This window comes from Sander vitreus, chromosome 15, assembly GCF_031162955.1.
Source record: "Sander vitreus isolate 19-12246 chromosome 15, sanVit1, whole genome shotgun sequence".
Lineage (NCBI taxonomy): Eukaryota > Metazoa > Chordata > Actinopteri > Perciformes > Percidae > Sander > Sander vitreus.
Genome location: NC_135869.1, coordinates 5,452,996 through 5,479,031, shown reverse-complemented (window position 1 = coordinate 5,479,031; position 26,036 = coordinate 5,452,996). Strand labels below are relative to the sequence as shown.

At 41.8% G+C, this 26,036-nt stretch overlaps 1 protein-coding gene across 4 annotated transcripts in view; it reads right to left on the bottom strand.

The window, feature by feature from the left end:
• Window positions 1–3,097: 3,097 nt before the first annotated feature.
• The window catches only part of nbr1b (NBR1 autophagy cargo receptor b), a 40,605-nt gene continuing 17,666 nt past the window's right edge, over window positions 3,098–26,036 (bottom strand). Inside the window, exons 11-23 of one of the 4 annotated variants that reach the window (XM_078268915.1) lie at window positions 23,347–23,430; window positions 22,408–22,593; window positions 21,596–21,709; window positions 20,214–20,289; window positions 19,012–19,122; window positions 17,670–17,846; window positions 14,169–14,441; window positions 12,244–12,454; window positions 10,567–10,818; window positions 9,581–9,666; window positions 8,378–8,456; window positions 7,065–7,158; window positions 3,098–6,501 (exon numbers count right to left, since the gene is read on the bottom strand). In XM_078268915.1, coding sequence (XP_078125041.1) covers window positions 6,328–6,501; window positions 7,065–7,158; window positions 8,378–8,456; window positions 9,581–9,666; window positions 10,567–10,818; window positions 12,244–12,454; window positions 14,169–14,441; window positions 17,670–17,846; window positions 19,012–19,122; window positions 20,214–20,289; window positions 21,596–21,709; window positions 22,408–22,593; window positions 23,347–23,430 — 1,917 coding nt within the window. In that variant the 3' untranslated portion in view covers window positions 3,098–6,327. Of the gene's footprint in view, window positions 6,502–7,064; window positions 7,159–8,377; window positions 8,457–8,896; window positions 9,007–9,580; window positions 9,667–10,566; window positions 10,819–12,243; window positions 12,455–14,168; window positions 14,442–17,669; window positions 17,847–19,011; window positions 19,123–20,213; window positions 20,290–21,595; window positions 21,710–22,407; window positions 22,594–23,346; window positions 23,431–26,036 lie in introns of those variants that run through there. The other 3 variants (XM_078268916.1, XR_013503039.1, XM_078268917.1) reach the window with 3 other exon arrangements.

The following is a 26,036-nucleotide window of genomic DNA, read 5'->3' as shown; positions in this document are numbered from 1 at the left end:
AAACACTTCCTGTCGAAACTTTCAAAGTAAATCTCTTTGATATCGTTTTTTATGCAGAAGACTATCCATGATTTTACTCAGGTTTAACTAGCTTACTTTAGCGATACAGTGAGTAGTGTATTTTGATATGGTCTGATTTACTTATGTACAATTCTGTATTAAGGTATACGTGCAGTTTAGTGTCCCAAATTTCCCACACAATGTCCTTAATTAATTATGTACCTGCTAAACCACCTGTGCTACCCTAACCCTACCCCTAACCCTAACCTCTCTCAAATAAGACCTTCATCATTTGGGACACTCCGTTTTTGGAACTGTAAACTGTACGTAAGCCCTGTATTAAATTACCATCGTACACAAATTTTCAGGTACTTGTACTTAAATATTTTCTTTTCATGCCACTTTCTACTTTTACTCTACGTTTCAAATGGCAATATCGGACTTTTTACTTCACTACATTCATTTGACAGCTTTAGTTACTAGTTAAACGTTAAGAGCTTATCAAATATGATGTTTTAAACTAACCAACAGTACAATTACAGCTAAAATGATTAGTTAATGAATCAGCCGATTGACAACATTTTTTATTGGCCACTGTTTTGATAATTTTTCATGCAAAAACGTTTCCTTGTTTCTTCCACAGCGCCGTTGAGTACGCAAGAGGATTAGGGACACAAAATGTATTACTTAACAAAAAAACAGAAACAAACTCAGACTTCTGAGAAAAAATGTCAGAATATTGACTTTAGACATTTTTCTGCATTGAGTACTGCTTTTTATACTTTAAGTACATTTTCCATATTATACCATTACATTATCATCGCAGGACTTTTACTTTTTAAGTAAAGGATTTGAATACTTCCTCTACTACTGCTGAAACTTATTTTAATACATCTCATACATCTTCAATAGCATTATTTTGCAGCAGGTGCCAGCTGAGGTTTGTTTAGGTTTCATTCTGCCCTTAAAATATCCCTCTGGATTTTCTGCTTGATCTTTATAAATCTATTAAAATATATTGGCACTTGTGTCTGTTTTGGCTCAGTGAAGGAACAAGAAATGCCTATTTGCAGCTGACTTTTTGTTGATCTTTTCTTTGATAGATTTTCTTGATCAAAATAAAAATCTTTGAGCCCATGTTTAAGTCTTACAGGCTGTGGTAACAGGACATTACAATATGTCCTTCTACTTTTATTTCAAAATACAAATCCTCATCTTATTTCCGGTAACATCACTGCTATTTTTGGAAGTTTAGCTCAGCTGTTATTTTTTTTTTTTTTTAAACTAGACCACAACCCATACAAGTGGTAAGATGACAGCAGTGCTCCCAGAGGTGTAGCATCAATTTCTGGGCCGTGTGCATACAAATCTGAGTGGCCCCTTTCCACTTTTAATACATCCATTCTCAAAAATGTCTACATCAACAAATACACACACGCCTCTTTAGTGGAATAATCAGTAATGAACTGTTTATACCACTCATTCACCGACACTAGTAAGATGAAGTTTAAAAACTGCAGACAAAAACAAACTTTTAATTCCAGGCTTCTTAAAAGGTGCTCTAAGTGATGTGATGCGTTTTTTAGGCTACAACATTTTTCGTCACATACAGCAAACATCTCCTCACTATCCGCGAGCTGACTGTCCCCTGAACCCACTGTAAAAAAAAACGTGGTCTCTGTAGACAGCCCAGGCTCCACAAACGCCAACAAAAACAAACTGCGCCAACCTGCACCACTAAACATAACAAACAGTGTTCCAGCCAATAAATGACAAGAAGGAGCTGGTTGAGCCATCACTGCAGCAGCATTTGCCAGTAGGCTACTTCCACAATGCACGTTCATGAGTCAACCAACTCCTCCTTGTCGGTTATCGGCTGGAACACTGTTTGTTATGGTTCGTTGGGCAGCTTTTTGCGTTTGTGGAGCCTGGGCTGTCTACAGAGACCGCGTTTTTTTTTTAATTTTTTTAATTTTTTAACAGTGTGTTCAGAGGACAGTCAGCTAGCAGATAGTGTGGAGATGTTTGCTTTATGTGACAAAAAATGTTGCAGCCTAAAAAAAACGCGCCACATCACTTAGAGCACCTTTAAGAGCCCTCCCCATGTTAGGGCCCTGGGCTGTTAGGCTCAGGCATGGATCACTATCAAGTGTAAGCAGCAGTATTAGGGGCTGGTATGTACGTACATGTGTTAAAGGGAAGTGGATGGATGGGTGGTGTCTGGCTGATTGTGGTGGGCTGGTCTGGGTCTCAAAAGTCCAGTGCTGATATTTTACCCCAGTCGAGCCCTGGTTAGGCGGCATTCACGTAGGACCCAGAGTTGATTAGATGCAGGGTTGTGCGACGGTGTCGCCCGTTGTGTGTTTTCATTGTTCTCCATGGTGCTAGTATTTAGACCACCAGCCTTTATTTTGATCTCAACTACACACCTGTAAAGGTTTGTGACTCCACACACACACACACACACACACACACACACACACACACACACACACACACACGGTAAATAACGAACCAGAAATCCCACATTAGTGTGATGACTTTAATTGGAGACACATTTGTACATCATAACCATGTTCATAAAGTGCAACACAGAAAAAGAAAAAACTCAAACCAGCCAGCTTTTCTCTTCCGCCATAAATACTTCACTTGTATTCATACCCCAATATGAAAATATTACACCTGACCGTCCCTCGTGGAACACATTCACGTTAATATAAAGCCAAATGACATACGGTACAGTATGTGAAACTCTTCACCTTCATCGAGTGCACATTTCAGCCCGGTTACATTTCACCACGCAGGAGTTTGCATTAGACACGTGTAGCGGGGTTTCAATAACTATCTATGGGAGAACACATGTCTTTTAAAGGGACTGTGGCATAATTTAGGTGAGTGAATATGATGCAAAATGTACAAGAAACTCTGGGACACATGATGTGACGCTTAGGTAAACCCTGGCAGATCAGGAACTGTGTAAAGGCAGCAGGAGATGAACTCACAGGGAAATCTCCAAAAACAACCAAACAAAAAAATACAACGTGTGTGTGTGACTGAAACAATAATATGTTTCAGTCACATTTCCTTTTGAAGAACATTTTTAATATACTATTTATCATCATTTTGGGGGCAATTCATTGTCCCTTCTTCTCATCTAACTTTGGCCAGGAAAGTGAATGAGCATTTTTCCAAAATGTCCAACTATCCCTTTTAACTTCATTTTAGAGTTTGTTTCTATGGATTACTAAAGACTGTGATTTTTATTTGACTTATTTGACCCGGCCAAAATAACAAACGTGGAATTAGCATATCTGTACTGAAGCTTTTGTTGGACTACTGATTTACTGTATGTATTACATTAGGGGTGCACGAATCAGAAAATGTCACGATTCAATATCGATTTCAAAAAATTCTCGATTTAAAAAAAACAAAAAACGATTCACAGTATGTAAACGTAGTTACTTTCCCCATGTGATTGCAGTAGACGTACAATAAAATAAATAAATAATGAACTGATTTGGAATCGGTAGAGTTTGAGTCGCGATTCGAAGGTGAATCGATTTTTTTGTTGTTGTTGCACGCCCCTATATTACATACACAAAGCTAATCATAATCCTACAAGAAGTGCTGTTTCATTAAATTATGTTTTCAACTCCAACCTCAAATCCTTCAAGTCCACTCATTGGTAAAAAATGAAATGAAATAAAAACACAATTAAACCGATAAACCTGGTAACATTTGTTTTGTTTTTTAACAAAAGGAAACACTAACACACACACACGCACGCACGCACGCGCGCACACACACACACACCAGAGCAAATTCAACCACCACACAATAAGCCTAAAAATACAACATCATCACTAAAGTCTTCAAGCATTCAAAGCAAAAGCACCTTAAACAATCTTAACTTAAACTAATGAAGTCAACTGATAGTCATTGCTTCCAACTAGGAGGTTCCGTGTGTATGTATATTATATATATATATATATATATATTCATACATTTGTGAAGTGGAAAAAAACAAACACGTTTTCACATTGTTACACACTTTTTTGATTCCAGTTTAAGTTTGGAATGACCTTACCGTTACTGTACATACTCTTTATGTGCTGTGAAAGAAGTCCACATCCTTGAGGAGTATCAGCCCTCGTACCCGACCACTTTGAAGAAGCACAGATGAGGCAAAATGATATGAACACATACATGTAATCTTTGCTGAGGGGATTCAACTTAACTGAAGCTGAATCCTATTTGAAGTCATTAAACGTACCCCATCTGACTCGACTACGTACAGTCACTTGAAGCAGTCATTTGTCTCTCTGATGTTAAAAGAAGAGAATTACAGTGAACAAAATATCAGGAAAGTCTGCATTTTCAACATCTTTAACCTCAGTACCCTTCAAATAAATTGTTAAGTGGATCATCTAAGGTTTCTTTCATACCTGTAATTTGGTATATTTAGTTCGGACCAAGAAAAAAACAACAACAACATTGTTGCGTTTTATTTGTGGTCCGTTTCATGTTCACACGTGTTACAAATTAACCAACATGAAGTAATTTGGACTGACACGTAACTCATTCATTGGACAGTTCTGGTGATGTCATCCTGCATCACCAGCACTGGACCCATTTAAATGATGACAAACGGTAGAGATGCTGCAGTAGATAACACACACACGATACACGTCAGGCGTCAACACTTGGGCTTCCCGTCCCTCATTGCAGCCGAAGACTGACTATAACGGAGTATAGCGGCACTTTATACCGTGATAAATCGCCAATAAAGGACTCTAATCCACAAACTACACAACTGGACAAGTTCCAGATGCAATACGATCCAAAACTGGGGAGAAATTATTAACATCGGCAACCGAGAGTGCATGTAAAACATAAACACTGCAGTAACGTCTTGTCATGTTGACTGGTGTGATGACGCCTGCGCAGTATGCTCGTGTTGGCGTCGACACGTGTATCTATCAGTAGAGTTCTTCAAGGCTAACTACCGTTATTTAAACCTGGACCCTATTTTTCCTATGCGTTTGTGTGTAAGTGACTGATAGGAACAACAATCTTTGAAACGGGTCCAGAATTAAGCACAAACACTGTAACCGGCAGCCACAGACCGGGCTGCAATGTAACCCTATGGGGCAAATGTGCATCGTCAATGTGGTCCACTAAAAGTGCTTTATTTTGCCGCTGACAGACTCAGATTAATATTCTAAGTGTCTGACAACATTATGGAAAGGATCCCTACAGAGATAGACCTTTTTGAAAGCTCTTTGAGACCTTTTTGTTTAACCAGAAACGGCTCTGAGGTCACTAGCGCTAAACCCACCAGACTCCATTTAAAAAAACAATACTTTTAGCGTGTATAGAACCAACACATTTTCACATGTAAATTGTTAAACTATGTGTTTATTTCAACCCAAACTAGAGTTGTGATGGTTGGAAAAGTGGAAAGACGACCCAAAACGGCTTTTCATAGTTTTTATTTTCTGTCTGGTGGCTTTAGCGAACGCAATTTCGCGCAGGTTTTTAGGTTTAAAAAAAAAAAAAAAAGGATCTTACTCTTTAAGAGAAAGGTCGACCGTCATCCATGTCTCAAGTAAAGGGGCAAAGCAGGAATGTGCTATGTGTAGCATTTCTACGCCAAAAAAATCATAACCATGATTATTTTGATGTGGGAATATATCTGCTAACCACTAAGCTTACCTTAGCTGTCAAATGTGTTTCATTACTTTACAGCATGGAAGTGGAACTGTTTAGTATATGAAGGTAACACAAGCTCCCGTTAGCATACCGTGTCACATTAAAACACATATTTGCTGTTACTAACGGCTTTGATCAGCTTTTATACTTCACCTTGCTTTTCAAAACCAATGGAGCAATGCCCTCTTTCCATGCTGCAGTGGGGCTCATGGGATCTGTAGTCCTAATTTTGGGAAATGCTAAATGCTACACATAGCTCCTTAGAGATTTTAAGAACATGTCTCTTTCTTCACCTCTCTTAAATTCCTATGCAAAGCAGCTGCCCTGCCACTATCAAGACCTAAGCTCATAATACTACAGACAGTGGGTGTTGGATGCTCTAGTACAATTACCCAAAGAATTTGCTGGAATGTCTCCTTATATGGTCATATAGAAGATTGATCTCCAACCAACTGGACAAATCAGAGGAGAGATGGCTGAATGGTAGATGAGCAGAAAAGAATTTCTCTCCTCCAGTCTTTCCTCCTCTCTTCATCCATGATTTCTTGTTTCATCTCCTTCTCTCTTCTTTTCTCCGCTTCCTGCTCGTCTTCCTCTCTCTCTCTCTCTCTCTCATCAGTAGCGTGTGGAGTACCAGTCATTGTCAGTCATCTGAACCAGCTCGTTGACCACGTCCAGCAGGTTGTAGTTGTATTTCTTCAGCAGCCGCTGGTTCAGCGGCCGATCGCCAAAACCCATCTCCACCAGCACGGCCATCATGGTGTCCTGAGTGGACGCGTCCACTGGAGGCTGCATAGAAATGACATCTAATCAGTCCATGATACCTGCTACTGATTTCATAAAACCAAATGTCCTGGCAACATTTGACCAGACGGAAACGGAAATGGAAAGAAAGAATCGGGATTGGAATCAGAACTGTTAAAATCGAAATGACGCCCAACCCTAACTGTGTAGTGCCGAAAGCCCATCCTGTACGCTATTTTATCAGACATTGGGCAGCTCTGTCCTGCTCTATTGAATGTGGGAAAGTTTATACTCCAGCAACCCCAGCCACTCGTTTTCGAGACAGAGTTATGTGCACCAAAGTGCTCCTAAAAATATGTAAATGTCACCCTGAAGCCATTTTTGTTAGATGCCATGAGCACAGTTATCCATAATTTACAGAAACAGGAAAATATTGTATAGGGAAAATTGGATTGGCCTTGGTAATGGCAGATATCCAATATTAAAGGATTTTGGAACAAAAAAAACTTGATCAGGACAGCCCTAGTTTTAGTTCTTTAAGAGGAGCGTGAACTACTTAACAGCATGAGGAATGACGTAAGATGAGTAGATATAAAGTGGCAGCTGACCTGTGTGGGGCCTTGTCCTGTGAACAGAGCCTTGTAGGCGGAAGCAGCTACTGACAGAGCTCCTTTCACCAGGCCACTGGTGATGCCTGGGTGCCTGAGAAGGGACAAAAAAGAAGTTACACTTCAGGGTTCAACGTTAAGGTTTTTTTCATACCGTCGAGTGAAGTGAAAAAAATTCTTCTTGCCCCAAGGCCATTTTTACTGGAACCCTATACAAATTGTTGTTTTTTTCCCGGGAAAAAAACATCAAAAGCGTCGGGAGGGAAAAAATGGTCAAAAAGCATCAAAAATCTCAAAATAAGTCAAGAATTTTTTTTTTTTTTAAATCGTCAAAAGCGTTGAAAAGAACTGTGAAAACCCTCCTGAAAAAGTCATTAAAAAACCCGTCAAATGTCAAAAACAAAAGTCAAAAGCATCAAGCACTAACTCAATTCTTGATTGGCCAACGGCACATTCAAATCATCAACAAGCGTTCTCCGACGTGGACAAGAAAACAATAACGTCATTTATGATACTACAGAAATAATGATGTATTGAATTATAAAAACTGAATTTCTGCAAATGTTTTGGCATTAAGCTTAACTTTGGTTGAACTTTGACACGTGCATTTACACCATTTAACGACACCCTGACAGTGCAGACCTTTTAAGCTAACACAGATGATTAGCTGTGTTAGCGTCCTCTTTTTAGTAACCTCCTATAAACTAGTTCTCCTCATAAGAAGAATGATTTGCAGACAGCTGAGAGAAAAGAGTCAATGTTACAAATACTATTAAATTAAATAAAATTGTGTGAATGTCTCGTTAGCAACAGTGCTAATGAGCTTGCTAACCGACAGTTTGCAAGCAGTTAGCAAGCGTGCCAGCTCAGATAAAAATCTTGAATCAAATGATGTACAAAACGGAGAAATGCCAAAGGGGGTGTGTGTGGTGTGTGTGTGTGTGTGTGTGTGTGTGTGTGTGTGTGTGTGTGTGTGTGTGTGTGTGTGGGGGGGGAGACCAGTAGCAAACAGTCAGAAGCTCTGGAGCTTTTGTGACAGACTAGCACTAGCATTTTCCAGCTAGCTAGCAGTTAGTGGTTAGCTCACCAGCTAAAATAGTAACCACTACCAAGCTTTTGGAACTAAATCTCGTGCCGTACCATTTTCTGGAATGAGCAGGTCTTTATGCAGTACATGTTTTACTTGAGACAGGTTTTAGTAAGCTAGGGGCCTTGATGCAGCCAGCAGAACATTATGTGTCCTTTATATGAACTGCTGATACTCCGCTATATATGCTGGTTTGACTTTGAATGAGTGTTAGACTGTGTTAGACCTGGGGTCCTCAGGGTTGTTGTCCTCTGTGTCTTCAGTAGCTTCAGTATCATCTGTCTGAGTTTGTTCAGGATCGGAGGCTGAGGGACAACACAACATCAGAATCAGAAAGGATTTTATTGCCACAGTAAGTTGCATATATGTGGAATTTGCCTTTGTGATTGGTGCATACACACACAAACACAATTCATAAGGAATAAACAACAAATACAGTAACAGAAACAATTAAATACAAAATATACAAATAGTTGTTTAGTACAAGAAAAAGGAGGCAGAATGGGTTATATAGCATCACATCGCATTATCTCCGACTCCATCATACATCTATCCAGTTTCAAAAATAAAACATACATTCATTCACATCTGTATGTCTCAACATCTATGACACATGCAGTCAGTATCAGCATGTATAGGAAGAAGTGTCCGAGAGTTTTTTGCTAGATTTTATACATTTGATCCGGTTAGTTTTGGTTTCACATTGCAATGATGCGAGCGCAATAAATAACTATACATGACATACCTACGTCCTGTCGCCATCACCTACGTGCGTTTGCCTATACTTGCCATTGTTTGGTTTGTAGACGTGCGTGCGTCTGACGTGGGCGTGTTGTCAACTTGGCGGGTAGCCTTCTATCACGGTTTGAATATAGGGAGAAAAATTAATGGACAGATTAATTTAGTTGCCCATTTAACAATACTATTATGGCATTACTACCAGTAGCATTTTTGTGTACTGCTGCTGCAGCAGCAGTGTCTTGGTCTTCAGGTAGCACTGCTCCCCCGTCCTCTCGGAAAATAACTGTCAAATCTTTGTGAATTTCTTTCCAACGGACTCTTTATTAAGTCATCGGGCCAAAATTTCTATTAAACATTTGGTCTCCTCTCCCCTGGTGCTCCTCTTTTTTTTTTTTTTTTTTTTTTTTTTTACGGTTCTGACGATGGCAGAACTTCCTGTAATTGGTCCAAACTACCCTAAAGAAGATCTACACACTACGACGACCCTAAGCATGGTTCAATTTGATCTTGACCAAGACCACCTCTCATCGTCAGACAAAGGTTCGGCTGTTTGGTCCGGGGGAGGTCTCACACCTGTAATTTGGGTTCAGATCAAACTGAAAAGTCAGAAAGTCCAGATAAAAGGAGGTAGGTGTGAAAGGGCCCTAGTCTTGTTATTTCACTGGCAGTGATACATCGATGTGCTTACCATTCTCAGTTTGGTACAGCTCAGAGCCCTCTGCTCCCTCCTCGGCAGCATCAGGGTCAACATCTGGTTCTCCACTGCTCCCTGGACTGCACGACATCAAGAGCAAGGCATGTTTCAAGCATTTACAACCAGTTGGACAAACACTGTGCACCCCTAGTTTGGATCAACGGAAGTACCTTCCCAGGATAAAGCTCCTCCCCTTCCTCTCTCTGTGTGTTGCCGTTCTCAAACTCCGTTCGCTTTGGGAAACAACCGCAAACTTCGAGCTAGTGAGCTACACGCTAACATTTTTGTTGTTGTTTTGTTTTGAAGAAAATTTGGATGGTGCAACAAGGCCAGCCTGCTTGGATCTTTCGGGGAATGATTGTAAAGATTTACAAAGAATATGTTTACGGCATTTCCTCTCTAACTGGGACGATTGGTGGGATTGCTGTGGCCAGTATACACTGGTAAGAGCCAATGAGGTTTAACCATGTATCCAGCTAATTTAAATAGCTCACGTTATTGTATTGTGTCAACAGTTAACTTCATTTAATATTGTGTGTGGAGTTTTCTGTTGCAATGTGCAAATGTTCCACCAAAACTACTTCCTTGCAGAGTCTATTTTGCAGAGGCACCATTCCTCAAGATGAGAGCAATGCTGCAACCAAAACCAAAAAGGAACTTTCTGAGTGTGATTGGGTCCAAAGCTAATATGACATGACTCTGTTGTCATACTGATGAAATTAGTGCTGTGGACATGTACATATGTACTTAATTTATCAAGACAACAGGTAAACACGGAAGTAGTAATGTGTTTGCTTAGCAGCAAATTAAAATGGGAGCGGATCAGAGAACAAGGAGGCTTGTTATTATAATAGGATGGATACATACTTATGAAATTAGAGGGAATTAGAAGTAATGGCATGATCTTCAGTGTTAGCCTGTTTGACATAAAGGCCTGCAGTACATTGCTGCTGTGCTTGTATCCCATCCTCCACACTGACCTTGGTGTGATGGTGGCTTTGGGCGGTGCCACCACTTCAGGAGTCAACGGCTCATCGTCCAGCGTCTGAGAAGTACAAAGCATGTCGTTGGCGCTGCTGGCACCCGACACCCCCGTCCCTGAAGCCGTCGTGGCTTCGTCCGCCTCACCCAGCTCCCCCTCTGAGGGGGAAGTGCCCGAGTGGTCGGGAGATGGGGTTTCTGGGTCTGTGGGGGTCTTGGCTGGGATGTCCCCGGGCTGGGACAAAGCAGAGCTGCAATGGACAAGGAATTGGGAGTTAAAGGGAATGTGACAACTGTTGCTATAGACCTTTTCAATGGAATTCCATTGCTAGGCAACAACCTGGCCCCTTGTTAACTTCCTGTCAGTCGATGCCATTCACATATACTGCAACAGGAAATCAACTTGGGTCCATTTAGAATGTTTATGTTTATATCTGTGAAAAGCTCTTAGAGGTTTTTTACCTAGGCCGTTTTGGAAACCGCCTACTATACTAGCGGTACGTACTGATTTGGCCAAAATGTAGCATATAGTATGCAGTATGTAAACAAAAGCAAAAATATACCAAAAATACCCGGATGTCGTACTGATTCGGAATAAAATCTCCAGTATGCATCGGACCAGACTACTTTGCTTACTGTATCCCACAATGCAAAGCGCTGGAACAACTGTGACCAACAACTGGAATCTTTTTACTATTTTCGTCTGCTGTTTCAACATTGAATTCACTTCTGAGATTTTTCTGAGCGAGAAATCAACATGTATGGATTTTGAATATGGACAGTTTTATGAAAATGTATGGCGTATCACAAATATTTCGGAGTTGAGAAGCTCAGCACAAGCAGACGCGACACCAGCTAATGGCTGCCCAAGTCGCTAGCTAGCGTCCGACTCAAAGGCCCCGCTGTGAGCTGGAGCTCTCTCAGGAGACGGGTCGCGAGGCTTTATTTTACCCGTTGATGAACCGTTATGCTTAAATAACAAATATGTATTTTAAGAATAACGGGAACCTTGGTGGTTATCCGCCTTTACAGAGTTTAAATGCTCCATATGACTCAGTTTCACTAAGGGCCACACTGGAAAAAGAGAATCACATCCAGGGCCAGACATGTTGTGGTTAATGACATGCTTTTTATTTCATTGAAAAAGGAAAATATCTTTGACTGTATTACTGCATGTCGCTTTCTTTGACATCCATTTCGGACTTTTTTTATTGCTTTCTCAGACGTTTTTGTCACTTTTTGACATTTGTGTGCCAAAAAGTCCTAAAAAAGTCAGCAAAAAAAGTTCCTTGAACATGAAAACTCTCTGCTTCTGGGGGAATTTCTGAGTAAAGCTGCCAAATTCTGCTTTGAGTGTCACGTAACGGCAGTTTGAAAAACACTTTCCCGGGTTTTTGGTTTGGCGCACAACTAGGCAGGGCCACAATCTATTGTGAACATAAATTGAAATGCCGGCCGTAACTAAATGGAAATTGAGAGTGCAGTAGGCAGTTTCGAATACAGCCCTATTTTCAAAAATACGTCTAATCATTGATGTTTTTGTATCATTTATTGTTGCCTGTTTATTGTACATGTAACCATTGTTTGCAGTCACCACAGATTTCCACAGATTTCCATTGTCTGAACTGAACGTGAGCGGCGCCGGGGGCTGTTCTGCCTAGCCAACAGTCCCGTACCTGTACATGGACTCCCCCAGTGGCCGACTGGTGTCAAAGCAGTCAGGGAGGATGATGATGTAATCCTCTGAGGAGGTGGAGGAGGAGCGACTCCTCGTCCGTTCTCTCTTCTCCTCTCCCTCTTTCTCCTTCTCCTCCTCGGGCCCCGTCTCTCTCTCCTCCACCCTGGACTCCGCACACATGTTCTCCATGGGGGACTCCTCACCTTCAACTAAGTTGGGATCAACAAAAAACGGATATGCTTCACAGACTATACAGTAGGCATGGGCCGGTTACCGGTTTCAAGGTATACCGCGGTTTGAAAAAACATTTTCCGTCATACCATTCCTGCGGTAAGAGCTGTTTTCAAGGACAGAAAGTGCAGTTCAGAAATCCGTCTCCCTGCCAGTGTGCAGTGTGTTTCAATGGACATTTCAAAAATAATACATTTTAAAGCTGTACTTCCAATACCGTTATACCGTGAAACCGTGATATTTTTGCTGAAGGTTATCATACCGTCAGAATCTTATACCGGCCCATGCCTACTATACAGGGCACAGCACTTAAAGGACAATTCCAGCGCAAAATGAACCTAGGGGTTAATATCAGATGTGTACCCACTCGATCGTTCTCTGGGACATGTTTTCATGCTAATTGAATGTGTTTGTAGCTTGAAACAAGCTAGCGCGGACCGCTGATTAGCTTACAACGCTAGTATTCGGGGCACAGGGAAAGTAAAAACTAATTGCTATTTATACCACTAATAAGGCTCAAAATTTCACCACACTTCAACGGTAGCATAATGAGGGTCCCTAAATGTTAACCAAAGCATTGAGAACTTTGTAAGTGTACAGACAGTAGCTCCCAAGACGGCAGCCGCCTGTACACGAGAACGCGACTGCCTTTATAATCTATCTTTTTAATAAACTGTCTGTACACTTACAAAGTTCTCAATGCTTCGGTTAACATTTAGGGACCCTCATTATGCTACCGTTGAAGTGTGGTGATATTTTTCAGCCTTATTAGAGGTATAAATAGCAATTTGTTTTTACTTTCCCTGTGCCCCGAATACAAGTGTTGTAAGCTAATCAGCGGTCCGCGCTAGCTTGTTTCAAGCTACAAACACATTTGATTAGCATGAAAACATGTCCCAGAGATCTGTTATTAACCACTAGGTTTGTTTTGCGCCAGAATTGTCCTTTAATACCACACTCCCTGAGACCCTGTTAAACAAGCGAAAACACCCTACAGCATATCAGATAGTAGCATGCATTTCTTTAGGAAGACAACAGCAGCTGAATGTCTATATCGACGACGTTTCGTTTCCGGGATTGTTCAGGTTCCGCTGGAGGTTCCGCATGATGTCCGTTTCCTTCCTCTTTCTTTGTGTTGGTGTTCTAAACTCCGGTGGATTTCTGAGGACTATGGTTAACTGCTCCTCAGATCTCTGCAGGGTAAATCCAGACAGCTAGCTAGACTATCTGTCTGTTGCACGACTAAAACTACCTTTGAACGTACACATGTTCCACCAAAACAAGTTAACAAGAGGCTATTTAGCAGCGGCACCGTTGCTCCGTCCGGCACTTAGCTCCACCCAAGACGATTGTGATTGGTTTAAAGAAATGCCAATAAACCAGAGCACGTTTTTCTCCCATCCCAGGAATGCTGTGTGGACTAACCAGCAGCGTTGTGGAGGAAGGTCTGGCAATGCGAGACTACTGTTGCATTAAACCATACTTCCTGTTACCACCAGTGCATGTCCTGAGACAAATCGAGTTGAGTCATGTCATCAGATTCATGACTCAAGTCAATCACACACCTCTGCAATAAACTGTCAAATTTAAATGATGTGCTTACACGTGTTTAGCTAAACGCTGCTCATTCTCACATAAAAAAAAAATATTTTTAATCAAGAACATTTGTTACACTCCGTTTTCTGCTGTCACCTGTGGTTGTGTGCTCCTGCTGTGTGGAGCTGGGCGGAGCGAGGAGCGGGGTCGGTGCCGAGCTGGGCCCGGGTACCGGGGCCGGGGTCACAGACAGGGGAACAGGCAGGGAGGCTTTCAGCGGGGGAGGGAGGGAAGCCTGCAGCGTAGCTGGCGCTTTCAGGGGGTTTTCAGAGGTGCTGGGGCTGCTGTCTGGGCTCTCCTCTGCTTTCACCGTTTTACTCTTCACACAGGAGGAGGAGGAGGAGCCGCCCTGAGCAGCTGGACGCACCACTGAGCACAAACAGGAAGTCCACTGTTAGATACTGTACCTCTGATGCTGGGCTCTTTCAATCACATGCAAACACATGTCTATCTTGTTTTTATCTCTAATGCACCTTGGTGGCACTCACAATTTCATTGTATGGGTCTCTGTGCAAGGACAATAAAGGTTTATCTTATCTTATCAGTTTTTCAATTGATTGTCTCAACATGGATTTGTAACAGCCCTACTCATTGGGAGAACATTTCATTATTTAAAAAAGCCATATGTCCTGGATAGTGGTGTAACAGACCATAGTTGATCCGTGGTCCGGACGGAGCAACACTCAAGGTTCGGACTACATGTGAACCGTTGCAAAGTTTACCAACCATAATAATAGTGTGTGTGAAATGCATTTTTACTGCCACTGTTACTTAAAGGTGCTGTAGGTAGGATTGTGAAGATCCAGGATTTAGCCCAAAAACGGTCTCCTAAGCCCCTCCCCCCACGAGGGAGAATGAATGCGTGTGTGCATGAGCAGTGATTGACACGCAGTTAGACCCTTGCCCTGATTGGTGCATCTGAACAGGGAGTGGTGGATTTTTGCAAATCGCACTACAGGCTGTAGGTGGTCCCAGAGGAGCCAGATTTTATTTTTAATGACCTGCTTCATGTAGTTCTACTGGAACATAGGGTCAGTTTCAGCAAATATGACAGAAAGTTAGTTTTATAAGTCTTACCTACTGCACCTTTAAAGTAGGCTGATAAATCTCTATTAAGGGTTGCCGTGAAAAGAATCAGGCAACGAAATTGTTAAATGTGTTTATATGGCACCGGTTCCTTAACGAGCGGTATCTAACGCGGATTTCGGAGCCTCATTTCGGTGCCACTTAAAGATCTTCGATGCTCTCTGATGCTCCGAAACAGATGTTACAGGCAACAGAAGCATTACTGCATGTCACGCTAGTAAACACTAACGTTACACTTGCCTACCGTTAGCAAGTAGCTGGATTAAACACTGCTGCTGATATAAACGGTGTAAAGTGTGCCTGTATTTCACTGTAGAGGATACCAACAGCGGGACGTACAACATTCTGCTGCTAAAGCTATGAGCTAACAGACACAAACTGGCACTATGGTTACTGCTGTTGTCAACCTCGTGGTGCACTCAAAGTTACTGTAAAATACCCTTTTCCTCATCGTTTTTTGTCGTTTAACCGCAATTTACTGGGGAAAGATACCCTGACGAACTTCCGGCAAATTTGAGATTTGCTCTGCAAGTCAGTCTGGCCAAGAGCCCATTCAAGCCAATTTCCATTTTTTCCAAATCGAGGCACCAATCACAACTGTCGCTTTACATGATGACGATAGCGCAGCAACCTGTTGCTGCTACGTCACCCGGATCGTTGGTCTGATTGGTTGAAGGACTATCCAATTGCGCCCAGATGCATTTGAGCGGCGTCCGTTGGTGACGCCCCTTTGGAAATGGTCTGTGAATGAATCTTCCCCAGACCCACTCTAGGTTACAACTGAGAAGGGTCTGGTGCCAACCAGGCTAGGGGAAAGAAGTAATTATTGTTGAAAGTTAATGTTATTACATTTTTAATAAATCATTTAAATTCCCCCCTTTTTTTTGTGCTGATCCGAAAATTGATCCGACGTGTGACTCAAAATTGTGATCCGATCCGTGAGTTTTGTGATCCGTTACACCCCTAGTCCTGGACTATACTTGCCCAAATGTATGACCACTCAATGAACAATGAGGTTTTTTTTAACCAGCCCATGGTACTGGATAGTAGATTGGAATCGGATATGTCAGTCACTCAGGCATTCATTAAACTCATTATGGCGAGAATGTTGAAAATACAAAACTCACAAGATGGTAGGCAATGCATTAAGAGATGTTTAAGGGGGATACAAAAAAAAAAACTTTGGGGTAACACTTTTTTTTGGTCCTGATGGACGGCAGCCTCCTGCCAGAGGGAAGGGGTTCAGACAGTTTGTGTCTGGGGTGAGAGGGGTCGGCTACAATCTTCCCTGCCTGCCTCAGGGTCCTGGAGAGACGGCAGATTGCAGCCAATAACCTTCGTTTTACAAAGCAGGTACATTCAAAAGGTAGTGCTGGATAAGTGCTGCTCTACCTCTGCATCTTTGTTCGTCGGCCCTGCATCACTGCGGTGACCTCACTACTAGGGTTGGGCATCGTCTTGATCTTAACAATTCTGAATCGAATTCCGATTCTTCCTTTTGGTTCGGGTTCTCATCGAGTCTCCAATTCCGATTCTTTGAGGTGTGGAGTTGAAACGTGGCACATGCTTATTTCACAGATTATCACAGATCAGAGGAACATTGTATTTAGGCCACGTCCACACGTACCAAAACAATCCCCCCCGGCATCGTTTCAAGAATATTAGCGTCCAAACGGATCCATTTCTTAATGACTCAACACGCTACTTCATATTTCAGGTCTATAGGTGGTGCTGTTTCTGCTACAGAAATTCACCAAAAAATAGAGAAGAGGTGGAGCATGCGCATAAAGCTTGCGCGCTGTATATAAACACTATATTTTGCCCTGGTAACCCTAATAGGCTCAATATCTTCTCCAGCAGGAACACAAGCATGTAGTCCGCCATTGTTGTTGTTATGAGACGTCGTCGCGGGATAAGAAGTCGAAGGCTGAAGGTCGAGGGGTGTGGCGATGACATCATCGATACGCAAGTATGCGGCTTCGCCGTCCAAACAAAGTCGCAAGGGTGGCGTTTTCGAATTTTTTCAACCTGGGACCAGGTTTCAAAAAAGTGCGTCTTCAGACATGTGCGTTTACACCAAAAGGCGTTTCCGTGTGGATGGCCCCTTAGATTTAATGAGGGTTTACAGTTTTACCGGGCTTCTCAAACTCAAATAGAGACTGCTTACTGTGCTCCCTGGCTGTAACACAACAAGCGCCTGGAAGTACGGCGGCAGCTACGAAAAACGATTGCCTTCCAACCAGTGGAAGTTCATATTTTCCACATATTCTTTCATAACAGATATCATGAGCTGCTGAGTGACTGAAATGTACAGCTTCTATCAAGACTGTGATATGTAGATATATTTGTTCCACGTTCCAAAACTGTCAATGTTTGGAGGAAAAAAATATTTCTTGCCACAATGCCAGATGGATTTCTTCACTTTTATGTTTCTCTGCTCTTACTTTTTCAAGCAATCAAAGCCTGGAATCAAATTTGAGGCTTTCAGACCTGTAACCTCTGCTGACTGACCTGTCCCTTTCCCGGGGCGGGGCCCTCTCAGAGCGGTGTGGTCTAGCGGCTCCTCCAGGGTCAGTGAGCGAATCACAGTCTCGCAAACAAACTGAGTCCCGCTGATGTCATCTTCTCCTTCCTCCTGAGCCGGGACTCCGCCCCCCTCTGCTCCCGATCCCGCCCCATGAGGGACATCTGAGGACCAGGTACAGGTGGACAGATGTCATGTTAAATGTCTGTTAAACAGAGCAGGGAGCTCAGTTATCACTATGTTTCTGTGTGTTCATTTAGAAACCACTGTCGGACCTCGTGAACTGATTGCTTAATACAGACTTCACTGTCAAACATGGATTCATAATTGATAGATTACGAAGAGGTGCATTTCAGCTTGCATTTGGAAAACAAGTACACTATTTATTTCAGAGTAAAATCATGCCCTCATGAAAACAAGTGGGGAAAAAAAAAATCACTGCAGACTCTCAACCCCCTCTCTTTCCTGAATGTGAACTTCTGCCATCAGGGAGAAGATTCCGTGTGCCGAGATGTAAAACAAACACACTTAAGTTATTGTTTATCCCAACCACTATCTATCTAATTATTAGGCACTTTTTAAGATTTTGTATTGTCTGTACAGTCATATGTGTCCTTCCTTTATGTCCTAAGATGCTTTATTGATCTTCTGATCTTAAGTTTGTGTTTTATGTTGATTTTAGAAATGTTTTTTTTTTCTGTCATGTTTGGGTTGTAAAGCAACAGATTGTAGCACAATGCTCAAGACAAATTGTCCCTCAGGGACAATAAAGTGTATTCTATTCTATTCTATTATAATGCCTTCATTTCTCCTGGTTTCTCTGCATCACTGAACACCTGGGGCTCCGTATCTGAGATGATGAGATGACATACATTGGTACTCTGTGCTTTAACAATGAAGTGTTACGTGCCAGTACCATTCATTCCTATACAGTAAATCAGATGTCTTATATCAAAATAAAGCATGTTTCTGTCTTGAGGACAGAAAGTCCTACAACTAACCCTACTTTAAGGGTTCTGGACTTTCATAGGGAAGTGTTGACCATACATAAATAAGTCTGTTCGTGGACGAGCAGATGGATGTCCAGCAGCTGACATTTATCATTGTTCTTTGCATTAAGGTAAGTACGTACAGTATATTTAATAAATACCGACTTTCATATTTATACGGACAGTTCCTACACAAATATTTTGAACTATGCATGCTTTGATGAATGAGGCCTCAGATCATATTCAACTGTTCACAGGCTCCATTTTGGACTTTCATTTACTAACCTATGAACAAAACTCTATCAAGAACCTTAAACATATGAAGAGAAAACTGCTTTACCCATGATGCTATTGATGACTTCAGTCTCTTCCTGGATGAGACCCAAAGAGGGACAGCTCTTGTCCTGCAGGGGTCCATGTTGAGGCAGAGGGGACATGCACGGAGTCATGTCTGGATGAGGAAAAAACATCAGAGACTGAACTCAGGTCAGTTTATCAGTCATGTCCATACACTGATACAGGTTTAATGATTTGTAATGTCAATAGGAGCTAGGGATGTCACAATTCTCCAAATTAGCTGTTTGAGTTGACGATTTTAAGATCACGATTTGATTCAGTTCTCAATTTAAACATTTCTTTTTCAGCAGGGACGGCGATGCCACAATAAGAGCCACGAAATGGCAAAAGGGTACTTTACAACAACAGTTTAATTTTCTTAGAGTTTACAAGGTGCAATTAAATGCACCATTAGTTTAAAAGGGTGAACCTGAATGCACCATAAACTCCTGTAAGAGCCCACATCCTTTAACGTTCGTTGTTTGTTTCCATAACTCTCGCACGGGGAAGGCAAAATATTACACGGTGACTTCAGAGAAGCAGGAAGGTTTTCCAGTTCTGTTGTTTCTCCGTCATCTCCAACTCCGGCCGCGGCCATGGTGTCTGGGAAAGTCAAGCTGCTGGCTACTGGTAAGCTAACGTTACCCTGTGTCTTTAGCTGCATGCTACCAGCCAGTAAGCTAATGTTACCCTGTGTCTTTAGCTGCATGCTACCAGCTGCTAAGCTAATGTTATCCTGTGTCTTTAGCTGCATACTACCAGCCGGAAAGCTAGCGTTACCCTGTGTCTTTAGCTACAGCTACCAGCCAGTAAGCTAATGTCACCCTATGTCTTTAGCTGCATGCTACCTGCTAGTAAGCTAACGTTACCATGTGTCTTTAGCTGCATGCTACCAGCCAGTAAGCTAATGTTACCCTGTGTCTTTGGCTGCATGCTACCAGCCTGTAAGCTATGCTGTTTTTTTGTTTTTTTTCTTTGGACGTGCGCAAGTAGGCGGGGGTGGAGAAAGAAAAAATACTGGGGGAATTGCCAATCCTTCTTTGATTTCGAGATCAAAAGCTTATTTCGATTGATTTTAAAATTGTGACACCCCTAATAGGAGCTGCGACCAAAAAAAAATAACATGCGTCAGTTGAACATTTTATTGTTGCTTCTGTTTTTAACTCTGCTACAATAATATCATATGGAAACGAGAACACTTCTTACCAGCAGGGGTGTTGTTTGGGACACTCTCCAACTCTTGGACAATGTTGATGTCCAACAGCTCAAAAGACAGAAGATCCTGAGAGATCAGCAACAACAGATAGCTAATTTAAATGCTTTTGAGCTGCATTATGGGAAATGTAGGAGGTAGTGTTTAGGGATTAAAAGTCAGGATATCTCAGCTTTTGACCAATCTGTTTTTCATCCGTGTCTTTACCAAAGTGCACACTGAATAACTGGATTACACCTGTAAATCAATGTGAGGATTTACTGCTTTTCTCTGTTTTATTTTATTGTAAAACTGAACATATTTGGGATTTGAAATGTTGAATAGACAAAAAAACATTTGAAGACGTCACCCTGGCTCTGAAAACTGAAGAGGGATTTTGATACAAAAAACTAAAAATGTTCCGTTAATTTGCATGTTAGCGTACCGCTGATGCTGTATTTGCCACTTGCCAAGTGTTAAAGCATCATTTTATTATAAGATGTACTTTATGTTGTTTTATGTTTAACAAAGCTTAAAGGTGACATATGCTTTTTCTGTATTTTCTGTAATATCTACAATTTTATAATGTTGGATTTTTTGACTGTAGAAAGTGCTGCTATATTCTAGCATGTAGTAGCAACATGCCAATGTTGTTAAATTCTCCCCAATTTCGGGTCGCATTACTGCTGGGACATGTCCGATTGAGTAGTATTTGGTTTAGAAGGCTTTATTGGTGATTTTTCAGGGTACAAAGTCCTGCTATATATCCTTTGCAGTAGCTCCAGCTGATACTACTGAAACAACAGCAGAGGCTGTGGAGCGGAGATTCCAGGAAACACGCTGGCCAATCAGAGCAGACTGGGCTTTTTCGGGAGAGGGGCTTAAAGAGACAGGTGCTCTAACAGACAGAGGGGGAATACAGGTGCAGCAGCCATGAGCAGTGTACGTGTGTATGTGTGTATGTGTGTGTGTGTGTGTGTGTGTGTGTGTGTGTGTGTGTGTGTGTGTGTGTAGGGTGGCTTGTGGCTCGGAGGTAGAATGTGGCAAGACACTGAACCCCAACTAAGGATGGGTTAAAAGCAGTAATAGATTTTCACTACATTATACTGTGTGTATGTGACAATTAAGGAATACAGTTTGTGTGCGTGTGTGTGTGTGTGTGTGTGTGTGTGTGTGTGTGTTTAAATATTAGACAATAATGTTATTGTGTGTCTGTGGTTATGAGGTTGATGAATTTTAAGGAATTCATTTCAGAAACCTAATGAACACTGCATTTCATTGTCACATGCTGCTGTGTGATCATCTTCCCTTGTAGTTCGTAGGTGATGTGTAGTTCCAGCCCCCCGTAGGCTCAGTGCTGAGTCAAGGGGAGTGTGCTGACGCCAGATGATGTTACCTGTGCAGTAAGCAGATCCACAGAGGGGATGTAGTACTCTTCTTGGTCCACTGACATTAATGGCTGCTCCCTCTCTGCACAGGCTTTCCCATCCTTTGCCACTGGGTTCTTACCCTGCAGACAAAGTCACATCTTTTCACTCCCATATTGTACACACCCATATCTACAGCACGTCTGTGTGTGTGTGTGTGTGTGTGTGTGTGTGTGTATTTATAGGGTGTATTTCTGTTTATTTATTCATATACACATTCATTCATTTTTTTTTCACACTGTCTATGTTCCATCATTGAAGTGGCTATTCTGTTTCAAAATGATAGCCACTGCCCCGGCAATAGAAGGGTGGTTTTAAGGCACCTTTGTTCCTTTGTTGCAACATGCGTTTGTTGTTTGAAAATAATAATTAAATTCAAATATCCTACTTAAACGTTGTAAGCTAATGTGGCATGTGTGTGAATCAGGGAAAATAAATATTACTGACGGTCTCTTGAATAATTTCAAATAAGATGAAACAAGATGATTAGATGGTTAAAATAAACTGTTTGGTCTCGACTAAAGCTAGAACTCCAAAAACTTTGCACTCGGGTTTCCAACTTCCCTTTATGAATTATACCACACCCATAATTACTATGGTGCGGCCGATTTGCCAATCAGTAGCCTAGCTGTCAATCAAAATCAGTGGGTCAGAACTATAACCAAAATATGGGAAGTCTTCAAATAATAACTATTGTTCTTTAAATATAAACAAAAACTGCTACTTTTGGCTGCTACAATCATGATATTTCTGTTTCCAACCATCCACCCATTGGTTTTACCTGCGGTGTGACACAGGGTGACACCAGTATCCCATCAGCCATCATGGGCGCTGGGGCCAGAGGATCAACCACGATGCTGCACCAGACCCTGGGTCCAAACTGCTCTCCGGCGTGGGCCAGGCGCCAGTGGGAGGTGTAGGAGCCGTCCACAGTGGGAGCACACAGCGCTACGCTCACTATACCAACCTGGACACACACAGAGAACAAAGCAGTGAACTACAATACACCACATCCATGTGATTCAGTGGTACAAAGTAGGGATGCTAATTTAGACTTTTCTTTTTTGTTTTCCTGACCGAAACCTGACGCTCACTAACCGATTATTAGTCTCGCATTGCCAGACCTTCCTCCACAGCGCTGCGGAGGAAGGTCTGGCTAGTCCACACAGCATTCCGGGATGGGAGAATGCTCTGGTTTATTGGCATTTCTTTAAACCAATCACGATCGCCATGGGTGGCGATAAGCGCCGGATGCAATACAGGTGCCTCTGCAAAATAGCCTTGGGAAGGAACTTGTTTTGGTGGAACATGTGTCTGCAGACACCATCCAAGTCCCCATCCAATACTTGCTCAGATAATAGAGCTGCACTCCTGTTTTTTTTTGTTTACAAAAATAACTAAGTAAACAAAGTAACTAAAATATGTCTTAAGCTTAATGCATTTAACTTGAAGTGCAGCAAGTGAGTCTTTTCTCTCAACACCAAAACAGTTCTCTCTAGGATCCCAGCAAATGTTTTTTTAATTACTTTTTTATTTTGGTTTTAATAATATTGTCTTTTAACTGTTTAACTTTTAGCATTAATCGGTCAGAATCCTCATTGTCAGTTAAACCGTTAATAAATAACATCCCTAGTCAGAAGAGAAAACAAGAAGGATGAACTAGCTGACGAGTTCAGGGTACTTTTCCGAAGCTAAGTGAAAACGTAAACTTCCCTCTCACCTGTCCTGGCTGCAGGAAGGGAACAGACACTTCCCTCCAACGGTCCCCTGAACCCACCGCCAGGTTCCCCCACATGAACTTCAGCTGCAGGGAGCAAAACAAGGCAAAACGTCACACTCACTTATCAACTGTATTAAACTACAGTATACTGTAGAACACTTACAATACATGTGGCAGCAGAAATTCTACATGTAATGAACAAGGGGTCAAATGACTGTGTGTGATGTGAGAGGTGTCACCTTGTAGTGACGAACCCACATAGGGCCCTATGATTTCCGTGATGCAGAAAACACGGACGGAATCACGGAATCTACACATGAAACGGAATTCTCTTACACACGTGGAATCGCTTCCACTGTTTTTGTTGACACACCGAGACGAGGAAATCACAAACCGGAGCCCAACTCCTTAACCCCGCTGCTTTTAAAGCAGCCGGTAGACGGAGCGATCCCCAGCCATAAATTCACCCGCATTTGGCGATTGGCGGGTGCTTAAACACATATTTTGTTTGCCTTGCACAATTCATCGCTTACTTGATGTGTCATTCCCCCGTTGCCTCTGCACCAGTGCCGTGTGTAATGTGTGCAAGCTTAGTATGAGCCCGTGGTTCTCAAAGTGCTTAGAAGTGAAAAGAAAAGCAAATCCGAAAAATCCGAAAGGGCTAAAAATAAATCCGAAAAAAACGGAATATTAAAAAAATAAATAAAACGGAATTTGAAAAAAAAATAAATGGATTTCATAGGGCCCTACCCACGCCGAGAATGATCAACTCTGCCTTTTAGCCTCCTTCAGCTCATTGTTTTGGTTTTTACTGCCTGCACCTTTACTGTTTCGGTTCCCTCTCACCAATCTCACTGTGTTGTCTCCAGCAGCAGCAGGCAGCTGTTTTCAGTACAAAAGGCTCTAATAAAGCCACTGTACTCTACCTGCTCTGCAGCAAACAGCAGACGGACTCAGTTGTTAAATAATTGTGGAAACATTTGACTTAAAACACCAAAATGTCAAGCTCATGGTGGTGGTAGAGGGAAACGTCTGGGTTAAAGTTGTTAAGATTCATTCTCTTGAGAACAAACAAATGTTGGAACCCATCATGACCATCCATTCAATATATGCCGAGATACTTCATTCTGGTCCAAAGTGGTGGACCTTTTGACCGACCAACAAACATTTCCACCGGCGCCCAGCTGCATAAAGACATTCTAATCACAATTTCTTTCAATACTACAGTTGCTGGCCAGAGTGCTTTGGATTTTGATATGGATATTTATGGTCTCCAGAAGATGATATATTTCTTGGCGCCACATATTTTGCTTAGCCCCACTGTCAGGTCGAAATGTTCTTATGACATTTGCTAAACACACCTGTGCTTCCAAGAGGATAAGCCCCTTTTTATTTAAAGGACAATTCCGGCGCAAAATGAACCTAAGGGTTAATAACATATGTGTACCGAGTCAAACGTTCTGTTTTCATGCTAATTGAATGCGTCTCTAGCTTTAAACAAGCTACCGCAAACTGGTGGTTAGCTGCTAACGCTAGATTTCGGGGCACATGGTAAATCACTATTTCTACACCACTAACAAGGCTCAAAATAGCACCACACTTAAACGGTAGCATAATGAGGGTCCCTACATGCAAACCGAAGCATTGAGAACTTTGTAAATGTACAGACAGTTTATTAAAAAAGATAGATTATAAAGACAGTAGCGTTCGGGTTTACATTCGGGCGCCATTTTAGAAAATGAGCATGTCGAATCACGAACGCTGTGTTTGAGCTATGTTACTGGTTACTGGTTGCACGGCGTTCGTGATTCGACTGCTCATGACTGTTTTCTAAGATGGCGCCCGAATGTAAACACGAACACTACTGTCTTTATAATCTATCTTTTTAATAAACTGTCTGTACACTTACAAAGTTGTTTGTAATGACTTTTCTTCTAAGAAATAACGCATTCGATTAGCATGAAAACATGTCCCAGAGAACGTTTGACTCGGTACACATATGTTATTAACCCCTAGGTTCATTTTGCGCCGGAACTGTCCTTTAAACTAGTGCAGTGCGCCTTCAAAACATACCTGTTTAGAACGGGCCGATCGCTTGGCCTCCTGTATTGCTGCTTGTAGCATTCTCCATTATCATTGTACCCCGAAATAACTTACAGAGGGACCCCAAAGCACTTAATATGCAACTACCTGTATACTCTTGACTTACTGTGTAATTCAGAGGAAAACATTGTACTACTACATTTACCTGACAGTTTTGTCCCAGCGGCAATTACTCTATTAAACAAACTGTAGAATGACTTGCACACAACACACAAGCACCTTGGTCATGTACTAGCTGTACAATTTCTGCATATAACTGCACAAGTCAATGCGGTTATGTACTGTTTTTTTTTTTTATCCATGTTCTACTGTCTGTTTAATGTTTTCATGTTTTGTGTGTTGCATGTTATGTGGTAGTCTACAAAGTTTTAAGGATGTCCTGCCTCTTGGACTGTAAACCTAGTTTACCTACGGATACCAATAAAGTAACCTGAACCTGACAGAATGTTGCAGATTCAGATTCTACTCACAAAATATCACATATAAAATATGATGCAGATTTTTTTTCTGAAACTATCCAGCATTATGCCTTTAATACAGTTGAAAGAATGACCACCTTGAAGTAGCCTCAACTGTGCTGATAATGC